This window comes from Urocampus carinirostris, chromosome 8, assembly GCF_059441175.1.
Source record: "Urocampus carinirostris isolate Australia breed hairy pipefish chromosome 8, RoL_Ucar_1.0, whole genome shotgun sequence".
NCBI classification, from domain to species: Eukaryota; Metazoa; Chordata; class Actinopteri; order Syngnathiformes; family Syngnathidae; genus Urocampus; species Urocampus carinirostris.
In genome coordinates, this window is record NC_142356.1 from 3,327,390 (window position 1) to 3,340,577 (window position 13,188).

The following is a 13,188-nucleotide window of genomic DNA, read 5'->3' on the forward strand; positions in this document are numbered from 1 at the left end:
ATAACTGTAATTTGTAAAATCCCTTATAGTCAATTAAATAAAATAAAACATCCTTCAGGCCCAATGTGTTCCTTTTCTGTCATGGAAATTCCCCCTCTGATTTAGCCAACACCGGGCCCTGACAAGCACCACAGTTAGGGAGATCCGCAGGAAGGGCCTGGCACACGAGTCTAAAGTCACCCTCGTTTAAAATGTAGAAAAAAAAGGAGCGGCCTGTAATCCAGAATATTCTGTAGTAGGAAATCGTCCGATCGATGTCTTTCTCCCCTTTGGGTAGGTAACACCAGCTGGTTGATGTGTCTGGAGAACCCCCCAAGCCCCTTCTCCTCGGAGCTGGGTAACATGCCCCTGCAGGAGCTCTCCACCGTCCTGATGGCCATGGAAGGCGTGAAGGAGCGGGCCCCCCAGACGGCAAGTGCCCCCGCCAGCACGGCGACCCCGGCCCCTAATGAAGTGCACGGCAACGCCGGGGCGAAACCCCACCTCATCCAGCGCTCCAACACGGGTGAGGTGACCCCAATACAGCGGGATCTAATTTGTTTTCAGGGGAAGTGGATATAGCATATTTTCCAGACTACTTTATTACTATGGTAACCAGTGGATTTTTATTAAATTTAGTTTTAGTTTATTGATACATACCCATTTTACTTTTTCAGCTCGAGACCATGCAGCTTATACAAGAATAAAACTAACCTATACTATATTTTCTGTACAGTTTTAAAATATATATATTTTTTAATTTAAACTGCCTTAGTTTTTAAATTTTTTTTCTCTTTAGATTTTTTGGTTCGCTCTATTTTGGATGTATTTTATATGCTTTATTATTGCTACTTTTGTCCTCATTTAATTTAATTTTTTGTTTGTATTCTCTTTATTTTTTAGTTTTATATATATATATATATATATATATATATATATATATATATATTTGGTTTGGTTATCCCTTAACCACTAGGGTTATAGGGGCACCATTGCCTGTGGTGTGTTTTGGGCAATTAAGTTTTGGATCACGCAAACTACGACTGATTTTGTCATTTTAAAAAAAATCTTACTTTTTGAAAAATTCATTTTTATATATAATTCATTTAATATTATTTCATTTTTCAGTTGTAGACCACAAAGTAGATAAAATTATGTGGCCAATTTATACAATGTATTTTCCCAACTATAAATTATTATTGTAACTTATTCAACACATTTTCAAAAAGTATGTTTTTTTAGCTTTACCATTCTTTAAAAAACAACAGTTGAACATATTGAAGTTTCTTGAAAATACTAATTTTTAAGAAAACTTCGGAGGAAAACGACTTTCTGTGAAAGGATGCATTTCGAGCAGAACATTCACTTCGGTGCTTTAATTTTTTTGATACTTCGAGATAATTTCTTCCTCATGCCATGAGGCTCTTTAACTCCACCCGGGGAAGTAAAAGCCCACATTAAACCCCACCCCCACATTTGCATATTAACCTATTTTTATCAAGTGTGTATTTTTCGTAGCACTATTTAAATACTCTAGGGTATTTTTGTATTCTATATCTTTATTATTACTACGGGAATGAATAAATTATCTATCTCTCTCTCTCTCCCTCTCTCAACATCTCTCTCTCGAAATTTCTCTCTCTCTCTCGACATTTCTCTCTCTCTCTCTTGACATCCCTCTCTCTCCTGACATCTCTCTCTCTCTCTCCCGACATCTCTCTCTCGACATCTCTCTCTCTCGACATCTCTCTCTCTCCTGACATCTGTCTCTCTCTCTCCCGACATCTCTCTCTCTCGACATCTCTCTCTCTCTCTCTCTCTCTCTCTCTCTCACTCTCTCGACATCTCTCGACATCTATCCCTCGACACCTATCTCTGTCCGTCTCTCTTGCTCTCGACATCTCTCTCTCTCTCGACATCTCTCTCTCTCTCAACATCTCTCTCTCTTGACATCTCTCTCGACATCTATCTCTCTCTCTCTCTCTCTCTCTCTCTCTCGACATCTATATCTCGACACCTATCTCTCTCTCTCTCTCTCTCTCTCTCTCTCAACATCTATCTATCTAGACAATAATTTCCATCAACACCGAAGCTCTTTGCTTGCAAAATAACATGCTATCACAAGAACACTGAACTTACAACAACTTTTCAACGCCCTATTTTTTCCGTGAAAGGATCCCACGATTTCGGTCACTCGGGGCCCCACACACTCTCAATTGACACAAGGATGTGTGGGCTCCTCAGTATGCGGACAAAGATCTGATAAAAGCCATTCCTGCCATCTTGTGGTGATTTATCATAATGGAATTATTCCCAGAGGCTTGATACTTACTGTTCAGCAGCGCCAAAGCCTCTAGAATATTATTTTTTAATTATTGGCATGTTTCTGAAAACTTATGTATGTTATGGCACTGATTGAGCTAATTAGAAGATTTATATTCTTTCAAATGATTTTAATATAACTTTTTTATTATGTTTTTGGACCACGCTCCTTGATACAATTATATGGCCAACTTATGGATCAAGTAAGGCATTATAAAGTCCAAATATCCCCCGAAAACCACAGCCTCATGAACAAAAGGGAATTAATATTTACACTTTCATACAATCATATTAGACACATTCTAATACGCTTGTCACAAATAGAACAGCACTGTCAAGTCGACCACCAGATGGAGCTCTAACTACAGAAAACAGGGCAGCTATATTGCTGTGTTAATGCCACGTTACAGGTTCGGAAATCCACATTGAGGTTTGTTATTTCAACCTTTCACTTTTTCAGTGTTTGCCTTATTCTATTGTTTATATTGACTTATTGTGAACGCCGGCTCTTTGCCATGTTTGACGGATGTGGCGTCCCGCCTGCCTGCAGTGAGCGGCTCTCTATGGTTTCTGGCTCAGGGCCCGCCGGCCCCTAGCAGGTTGTACAGGAGCATTTCCTGGGCAGGTACCGTCCCCCACCTACCGTCCCCCCCTGTGTGGAGTCAATCCAATTTCTTTCTGCCATGGATCAACGCCGCCGTGTCTTGTCTCTGTTGATCAACGCTTGTAGTTTTAGAACGTCTCCGAGAATCTCGGTCGGCATGTTGTGTGGATGTGCGGAGACGTCCGACCGCTTTACTGACAGCTTTGATGATTATTTTGGGGACTCGGGATGGGCGATACCACAACACTTTGAAGTCACCTCATGTGAGCTCAAAAATGGTTTTGTTTGGACTTATTTTTGTTTTTTTTCCACATTTTGTTTTTATTTTATTATAAATTGGTGTTTTTTTAGTCGAGTAAAGTCAGGTCATATTTGTGACGCCCTTAATCACAAAGAGTCTCAAAGGGCTGCACAGATCAAAGACTATTGCAAACTACAGACTATTATGACACCATCCCCTGATCTAAAACCTACATGAGGGCAAATAATACACAGATATTGTCAACATAAAATCTAGGTTATTCATATGCTTTAGAATAGAAGTGTGTTTTAAGCTTGGATTTAAACATTTTAGATGTTTTTTTACTCGTTTAAGTTTTTGGGTTCATATTTTAGCTTGAAATTTGTAACTCTTTTTGCGTCCATTTTGGGGAATTTTTTTTTTTTTAAATGTTTTATTTTTTATTTTTTTCTAAATATTTTTTTTATTTTCTCAATATTGTTGCCTTACATTTCTAACTTAAAGTGAAAAAAGTTTTTACAAATATGTTTCATATTTATAAATATTATTTTGGCTATATCTTTATATTTAAGATATATTTATTTATTTTATTTATGTATTCATCCCAATTCTAACTTAGAGTCTAAAACATTTTTTGGGCGTATCTTTATTTTGTATTACTTTGTTTAAAAAAAAAGTTTTCAATTAATAAATTAATTTACATATTCTTTCAGATTCTCAATATTTTAATTAATTATTTAAAGATAAAGTGAAAAAAAAAATTTTGCTTGAATTTTTGGGGGTTACATTTATTTATTGATATACTATAACGCCTGAAATTTCAAATTTTGTGTCAAAAAATACCCTTTTCGCTTCCATTTTTGGGAGGATGAGTATTTTTTTTATTTTTAATAATTTGTCTGAATTTTATTATTATTATTTTCCACTTCAAATGTCTTAAGTTCCCATTGCTCATTTTTGGTTCTCTTTTTTGAATTAAAAAAAAAATCTCTCTTTTTTTTTTATATATATATATTTTTAATGTAGTTTTTTTTAATCCAATACAAAAAAAAAATCAATTTTTTTTTAACTTACAAACTACTTTAGATGGTCTCCCCAGGTGAATTCAATTCCGATTCTTCATATATTTTTGCTTATGATGGAATTATCGAATTGCATCACTTTGGTGGCTAGCTCCTCTTTAGCCGCTAGCATCCCTTTAATAGTTAATGTGAATTTTTTTTTTTTTTTTCTCGTTTCACTGATCTTAACTACTAATGTCAACATTGTGGACATAACTGGTAGCCGCTTTGCTAGTGTGGTTAACATGTTAAACCATGAAAACTTGAACTTGTATAGAAAGTAGATACATTTCCTTTTATGTCAGTATTTTTATTTTATTTAAAATGGCCATAATTTTTTTTTCTTAAAGAATTGCAATACAAATCCTGATATCATTTTTTTGCGCTATCGCCCACCCCGAGTCGAGACTAACCGAGATTGTCTGTGAAGGCATAGCTGAAATTTCTTTTATTGCCCCCCAACTGACATTATGGCCGTTTTCCGCCGTAGATTCCGCAGTGGTGCCGGAGGAAGTCACCGGTTCGACGGGCGCCCACACGCCTTCCGATTGGCTGGAGAGTGAGGAGTTCGAACCCGCGCCGTCGGATCCCATCTTCATTTCTGCTGAGAAATTCTCCAAAGCCCCGCCCCCTGGGACACTCAGTCGGGTCAGTATGGGAGGAAAGTGACATTGCCGGGGCATGAAACCTATAACAATTGACTAATGTGTCTCAAAACCCACTGTACCCCAGATAAAAACATTTCAACAACAAAATAGTATTTACAGTAGGTCACAAAAGTGAGTACACCCATCACATTTCTGCAGATATTTCATCATCATGTTTAATAGAACATCACTGAAGGACACAATGAAAGGTAGTCTGTCAACAAAGGCCATGCCTGGAAAGATATTCTCTTGTCTGATGAGACAAAGATGAATTCATTTGGCTCAGATGGTGTGAAGGATGTGTGGCGGCTACCAGGTGGGGAGTACAAACATGTTTGTCGAGCATCGTGTTGGGAATATCATGGTTTGAAGGCCAAATCAATGCAACTGGAATTGGAGAGTTGCAATTCATTAAGGGAAATACAAACACAAGCATGTACTGTAGAATATCAGAGCAAAAAATGATACCCTCAGTCCAGAAACTGGGTCGCAGGGCAATTTTCCAGACTGACTATGACCCCAAATACACTTCTTAGATGACCAAGGCTTTTCTAAAGGGGCTAAGGGGAAAGGGGATGGACTGGCCAAGCATGTCTCCGGATCTAAAACAGATAGAAGATCTTTGGGGCATCCTTAAACTGAAGGTGGAGAAGCACAAGATCTTGACTATCCCCCAGTTCAGTTTTATTATAATAGAGGAGTGAAAGAGCATTCCAGTAGCAATTTGTGAGGCTCTGGTGAAATCCATGGCCTGGAGGATTCAAATGGTTCTTCAAAATCATGGTGCCCACACAAAATATTGAATTTCAGGAACTTTCATTTTAGGGTTTACTCACTTTTGTTAAATGAAATGAAATGATCTGCATTTATATAGCGCTTTTCAAGTCAATGACTTCCCAAAGCGCTTTACAATGTGCTCCACATTTCCCAATAGCGGCCTTGCAGCCATGTAAGGCGCTAACCTGCTTATTGGGGGTATTAGGGGTTCAGTGTCTTACCCAAGGACACTTCGACATGTAACACGGACGAGCCGGGATTCGAACTGGGATCCCTTGATCCCAAGACGAGCGCTCTACCTCCTGAGCTACTGCCGCCCCTTGTTAACATGGTTTAGCTACTATTGGCTATATTTTGGGTTTTTGAGGGCGGAAATAAATTGACACTGCTATATAAGCTTTACACAAACTACCTTTTATTGTTTCAAAGCGATGTTTTTTTCAGGTTGTTCAATTAAACGTTATGATGAAATCTCTCTAAAAAGTGAGAGGTGTACTGACTTTTGTGAAATACCGTATCACTAAAAAAATATATAAAAACCCAGCAAACGTTTGGAAGCCAAAAGAGTGAGCTGAGACGAAACAGCCACCATCTGTGTCATTTTTATGCACGTGTTTTAATTTATTTTACTAAGGCTTTAGCTACTGATGGCTTTATTTAGAATTTTCCGAAAGGGAAAATACATTTCCTCTGCTATATACTCTTTACACAAGACTACCTTTCAATGTTTAAAAGTGATGTTTCATCAATGTTGTTAAATTAAACTATATGATGAAATCTCTGCAGAAAATGGAAGGAGTGTACTGTAGTATGTACGACTAACTTTATGTTTAATATATGTGTATATGATTAAGTTATATTATGATTATACATGTAGATTACAAATGAAATTTGAATTACCTTTGACTTAAGCTGGTTGTTTGGCAAGTGGGTGCAGGGGGTGGAGTGACAGCAGATCAAAAACAAAGCTGATTTTAGAATTTGCGAGGAATCTCATGCCCCCTGAAGATTACCTGGCTTAAGCCTCCTCCTTATTTTAAATAATAGTTGCCGTTAGTTACGGCCATGCAACTGAGCAACAGAATCGATTTATTTGCCGTATTTTTCGATTATCACAAGCTTAGGGTCCATGTTTTTTATGTTTTTACTTCTTCGCTTTAGCACCACTGCAAGCCTGCATACCCATAGCCAATAAATACTGTGAAAATTTACATTATTTTATTGCTGACACACAAAGTATTCACAAAGCACATGAAATTATTCATTGAACAAAGAGAAATGCATTGTGGGAGGGAATTCAGCAAATAACATACCCTAACCAATAGCAGACCAAAGAGCTGGCAAATACTACGAATCATCTGTAGTTTTCCACGCCAGTCTGTAAACAATTACTAATTACTCATTTTCTATAAAAACTATGCAAACAAATCTAGGAATCCTAATTTTTGTATTGACATTACGATTTTGGGAATTTATGGTAAATTAGTGCCATCTGCTGGACACTTGCAGTAACAGCAGGTATGATGTGCGGTTCCTTTTTTACTGAGAACCTCTTTCTATTGTGAAAATTTTTAAAGTTCTCTTTATACATTCTGAAATGTAATATATATACAGTAGAAAAATATTTACTTTGTTTCCATGGTTATTATGTTTTTGCTTCTCCCTTTAATTTCAAGGTCGATGACGGATAAATACAAAGCGAAATATACGTTATTGTATCGCTGACACATGAAGTCTAAACAAAGCACACGGGATTCCGAACCGAACAGAGAATGATATGCATTGTGGGAAGTAGTTAAGCCAATAGCATATTGGCATTTTTATGAGGCCATAAAGCAAACCAATTGCAGACCAGCATTTTATACAAAGATACCAATGATAGACAGGCATCAAAAAGACGTTACTAAGTTGGAATCTTCAAGTTTTTGGGCATGCAAAATAAGTAGTTGTTGATATCGTACAGAGGGGAAAATGCCGTAAAGAGAGGCCGAAAAATCTTTCTACCTCCCACTTTAAAGTGAAAATGTCTAAAATAAAATAGAATAAAATAGAAAACACCTTTATTGTCATTGTTACAAAATGGGTTGAACATATTGTGACAACGAAATTGGGCAAAATAAAGAAGGGTTACCATATCCTGGGGGTCTACTGTACTTGGTATGGCTGTTGGTCTCATCTAGTTTTTATTCCTTCAGACCTCTTCCACCTCTAGCCAAGATGAAGAAAAGTCCACTTTAGAAGAGGTGAGCGAAGGGGCCATCCCCATCGATCAGCCCACCCCCGGCCTCTCCACCCCCGGCAGCCAAGAGCTCCTTTTCCTGGGAGCCAACCCCTCGCAAAACCACGGCCTCAACAAATCCAGCTCTTCCCCGGAGCTCCAAACTTTATCCGAGGCCTTTTCTAAAGCGGCAGCGGAATCGCAGACGGCACTCGGGGACGCCGGCCAGCCTCGCGGGCCCCCGGAGGCAAAGATCCAGCCCCCTGTCGAGAAGGAGAGCGCCGGGGGGGACCTCAACGGGCCCCTGGTGCAGATTCAAGGAACGGGGACCCCAGCGGCGGATGGCCCCGCTCCTCCGAGGATGAGGTTGGAGTTCCCGCCCAGCGGGGCGCAAGTGGGGGCCGTTTCGCCCGGCGGGGGCCACCGACCGCGGGGCCACACCATCTCCGTGTCGGCCCCGTCCTCCAGGCGGGAGAGGAGAGGCGAGAGGGATTCGTACCACGGGCGAGCCGGACCCGGCATTGCTGATAAGACGTCGGGCCTTTGCCCCAGGTAGAGTAAACAAAAAAGGACAACTTTGAAAGATTTGCGTACCTCTCAAATTAGACATTTTCCCCATATTATAGACGTTTTTTTGGAACATTTCAAACAGTCTACCCTCGTCTTTTTTTTTTTTTTGTTTTGTTTCTTTTTGCCCATTTTGGCTCTAATCTGGATCATTTCAGTCACTGGTAGCAGATGACGTGATCGTAGATTGCTAATATTGCATTCAACCCAACCTTTCAATATTAAAAGCAATAGATTTTATCATCAAGTCAAGCCAAGTCATGTTTATTTGTATAGCCCTTAATCACAGAGAGTCTCAAAGGGCTGCACAGACCACAGATTATTGCAAACCACAGACTATTATGACACCATCCCCTGATCTAAAACCTACATGAGGGAAAGGAAAAAACTCAAAAACCTCAACATGAGGAAAATGAAGAAATCTTGAGAAGGGACCGCACATGAGGTCATGACCAGGCCAAAATGGATGTTGCAATAACAAATAATAAACAGAATTAGTCTACATAAAATATAGGTTATTCATATGCTATAGAATAGAAGTGTGTTTTAAGCTTAGATTAGCTGCGGGGCCAAAAACGAGAATGCTCTGTGGATTTCTTCTCGGCTCTTGGGATCACTCGTGGACCAGCATTTTCAGAGCGAAGGCTCCGGACCGGAACATAGTGGGAAATTCAATCTGAAAGAGATGAGGGAGCAAGTCCATGCATGATTTGGTATAATACTGACAGAACCTTAAAATCACATCTTAAGCTAACAGGGAGCCAATACAGGTTACCTAAAATCGTGGTCATGTGTTCAAACTTTCTTGTCTTAATTAAAATCCTCGTTGCAGCATTTTGTACTAGCTGAAGGCTCTTGATTTTGGACTTTGGGAGACCGGAGAGTAGTGCATTACGGTCATCGAGACAGGAGGTAACAAACGCGTGAATTATAATCATCCAGTCTATTCTTACCTTTGAAACACAATCATTCTCCAAAATACTTAAAAAAGAAAAACCCTTGCTTGTTTGAAACCAGAAGGTGCAAACTGTTACCAAAACAGAAACTTAATGGAGCGGTTTATTCAACACTGCAGCGCTTAATCCTCTATTCCGATTTTTGGGTGAAATTTGATATTTTTTGTGAAAGTGTTCAACTAAATCTAACTTGGATGGGACTTCATCTCTTGTGTGAACACCACAAGTGGTCCGCACGTGCAGATGAGCAATGTGCTCATTTTTGCGGAAGTACTCATGGATGCTAACACCGGAGTGTGGTCCCTCAATTTTTATTTAAATCTAAACGTTCCGAACACAACGCAGCACCTTTTTACTCAAAGCAAGACAGACTATGTAGAATAAAAACAAAGAAAGTTGATTTTATTTACCAAAAAAATGCTTGATTGTGGATGACATTTGCTAGTGTGACAATATAACTTTCCCCTTTCGGAGTTAACCCCATTTGATGCTGTCCATATGGTTCGATTTAAATGTAAATATTGTTAACTACCACTAGGGGATACTATCGCTATAGCAATGAGCGCCACTGTTGATCCCAGCTGTGTCATCATGTTAGGAATCCGGTTGTGTGGAATGGGATGTTGTCCCCTCTTAACGGCATTTTCTTACTTCGCATCCCCAAAACTGATCAAATTCTGCAGTGTTTGTGCGTATGGGGAGTTGTCTTAAAAATGCGTGTCTGCTATTGGTTGATGTCATTTAAAATGCTGGTCTGCTATCCTTGCGTCAAAGTATCATGAAAACTCCGATATCCTATTGGCTGAACTACCTCCCCCAATGCCTTTCCCTTCATTCAATTCAGAATGTCAAAAATACTGAGTCAGCGATACAATAACATATTTTTGCGAATTATATTATTCGCTTTGGGTCCTAAGGCCTAGTGATGCTAAATGGTGAAGCAAAATCATGATAACCCTGGAAACAAAGCTTACAATCATTAAGAAATATGAAGAAGACACGCATATAATTACACTTGCTTGTGTGGCCATCACCAATCAACGATCAAGAACATTATTCAAAACAAGGAGTTGGTTAAAGCATTCCTCGCAAGTTTTAAAATCGTCCCTGATTCAAATCTATCGTCTCCTCCTGCATCCACCCACGAACTCCACTTTACCAGCTAAAGTCAATCAAATTGATTTTTCCTTTTTATTTATTTATAATGTTATTTAATCATCTAGTATTATAAGTATTGCTTACCATACAATATTTAGTTTACCTGTTTTAGAATGCATTGGCTAATTAGCATACGTTTTTTTATCCACCGCCACACGACAATTTTAACCCGAGATCCAACTGACTGACTGATGACACGTATGCATGGTGACAAATATTTGTGTTTTTTTGTTGTTGTTTTTTTTAGTTTTGTATTCCTGCAGCTGTACCACTCGCCTTTCTTCGGCAACGAAGCCAACAAGCCTCTGCTGCTTCCCAAAACGCAAGTGAGTGCTGCTCTTACCTTAAAGTGCCGTCCATCTTACCTCGAGATTTCAACGTGTCCTCTGTGTGAAGGTCATCGAGCGTGCTGTCAAGGTTCTGGACCAGATGCCGCCTTATGACACTCATAAGATCGGAGTCATCTTTGTTGGAGCTGGTCAGGTGGGGACAGAAGTTTTTATTTTTATTTAATCGCTATTATTATCATTATTATTATATGATAGTAGAATTTGTTTTTGCTAGAGCTCTTGTTGGTGATAGGAATGAGTGGAGAGGTGTTGTAAAAGGATAGCGGGATGTTTGGATGTGTTCTATGATACGGCAAGGGTAAACCAGCGAAAGCTGTCGGGTCCTGCTGTTGAACAGAAGAGTGTGTTGTGTCACCCTGACCCGAGTGACATGGCCGCTTTCTCGTGTCCCGTTTCATCTGAAAGACGAAAGCGGGACCAACTTAGGTGCCTAACTTGTTTGAGTGTTTGGGCATTTGGGTTGGCCATGGTCATTTTTTTTGTTTTTTACTACTTTTTCCTCTTTTTTTTTCTTTCTTTGTTTTTGTATACATGTTTGTCTTGCTGTCGGTGACCCTTCAAGGTAGATAGATAGATAGATACCATAGATAGATAGATGGGTACCATAGATAGATAAATAGATACCATAGAAACCTTTTTGGTTCCTTATTTTATGTTTGTCAATTTTTCTTTTTTTGTTATTTTTTTTTAAATGTTTTTGTTAGATTGATTTATTTATACTGTATGTATTTTGACAAAATCAGAACCTTTTTTTTTGGGCCACAATTGAATTTTGTATTTTTTGTTTTGTTTTATTTATTTGTTTGATGTTTCATTTTGTTTTCTAGACATTCTTTATTTGTAATTTTTCTGTTATTGTATTATTTGTTTGATGAAATAGAAATACTAAAACAATTTGCTTTTTTTATGTCATGTTTTATTTTATTTATTTTTAAAATATATTTGTTGTATTTATTGTTTTGTTGTGTATTTATGTTTTATATCTTGACAAAATTGAAAACTTGCCTCAACTTTGTAATTTTTTTAAATTTTTTTACTCAATATGTATTTTATTTTTCAGAAATTGTTATTGTATTTATTTTTCCTTCCATTTATTATTATTTTATTCATATTTAAAAAAAAAAAAAAAAAACTTTTTTGCCTCAATTTTATTTCATTTATTTTTATAATTTGTTTTACATCATTTTCCTGTTTGAAATCACTTTCGTATGTTTTTAATCATTTGATGTCCTATTGGCTGAACTACCTCTCACTATGACTTTCTCTTCATTCAAATCAGAATGTTGTAAATACTGAGTCAGCGATACAATACTGTATTTTTTGGAACTATATTATTCGCTGTGGGTCCCAAGGCATGCAGTGATGCTAAATGGATAACCATGGAAACAAAGCTTACAATCATCAAGAAATATGAAGAAGACACACGCATAATTACCCTTGCTCGTGTGGCCATCACTAATATGTCCAGACCCCCTGAAAGGATTGCGCAATAGCTCCAAACCCCCCAAATGAATGGTTTCCTCCATCCTCGGCCATTCCCATTCAATTTCCCTTTTGGGATTTCAGGTGAGCAACGAGGTGGGCATCCTCTCCAACGAGTACGGCTCCAACCGCTACGCGTCCTTCCTGACGGGTTTGGGAAAACTCATCCACCTGAAGGACTGCGACCCGGACCAAATCTTCCTGGGGGGACTGGACCAGTACGGGGACGACGGGGAGTTCACTTACTGCTGGCACGATGACATCATGCAAGGTAGTCCCATAGACTTCTTTTTCCTTCGCTCTTCCTTCTCTTTCTGTTATATGTATTTTTCACTCTACTTTTCTTCATCTCTTCTCTTGATCCACCTGTTTCCCCCCCCCTCTGTTATCTCTTTCTCACTTTCTCTCTTCTCTCTTTCCCTCTCTTCTCTCTCCCTTGTTCTTTCCTTCTTTTTACTCTGTCTTACACTTATCTACTCTCAGTCTCCAATTTTTAGCTTCTCTCCCTTTGTACTCTCCCTCTCTCATTCTTATCTCTCCCTTCTCTTGTCTCTATTGTTTCTCTCCTTTTCTTCGCTTTCTTTTTTCTCTTCCCCTTTTTATTTCTCTTCTCTTGTCTCCATCACTCTGCTTTTTCTCTTCCTCCTCCTCTTTGTCTCTTCTTGATTCTTTCTTGTCTCTCCTTTCCCCTCTCTCTCTCTCTGTCTCTCTGTCTGTCTCTCTGTCCCTGTCTCTTTCGCTTCTCTCTCTCCTGTCTCTCTCTCTTGCTTCTGACTCTCCTTTTCCCCTCGCTCTCTCTCTCTCGCTTCTGTCTCTCTTGCTTCTG

General features: G+C 38.7%; 1 protein-coding gene across 4 annotated transcripts in view; it reads left to right on the forward strand.

Moving 5' to 3' along the window:
• Positions 1–13,188, forward strand: part of tsc2 (TSC complex subunit 2) — a 45,871-nt gene that overhangs the window by 28,977 nt on the left and 3,706 nt on the right. For 2 of the 4 annotated variants that reach the window (XM_088341366.1, XM_088341368.1), the window contains 7 exons: positions 278–505; positions 2,852–2,926; positions 4,698–4,855; positions 7,827–8,401; positions 10,778–10,856; positions 10,927–11,013; positions 12,447–12,633. In XM_088341366.1, coding sequence (XP_088197492.1) covers positions 278–505; positions 2,852–2,926; positions 4,698–4,855; positions 7,827–8,401; positions 10,778–10,856; positions 10,927–11,013; positions 12,447–12,633 — 1,389 coding nt within the window. The remainder of the gene's footprint in view (positions 1–277; positions 506–2,851; positions 2,927–4,697; positions 4,856–7,826; positions 8,402–10,777; positions 10,857–10,926; positions 11,014–12,446; positions 12,634–13,188) is intronic. The other 2 variants (XM_088341367.1, XM_088341369.1) reach the window with 1 other exon arrangement.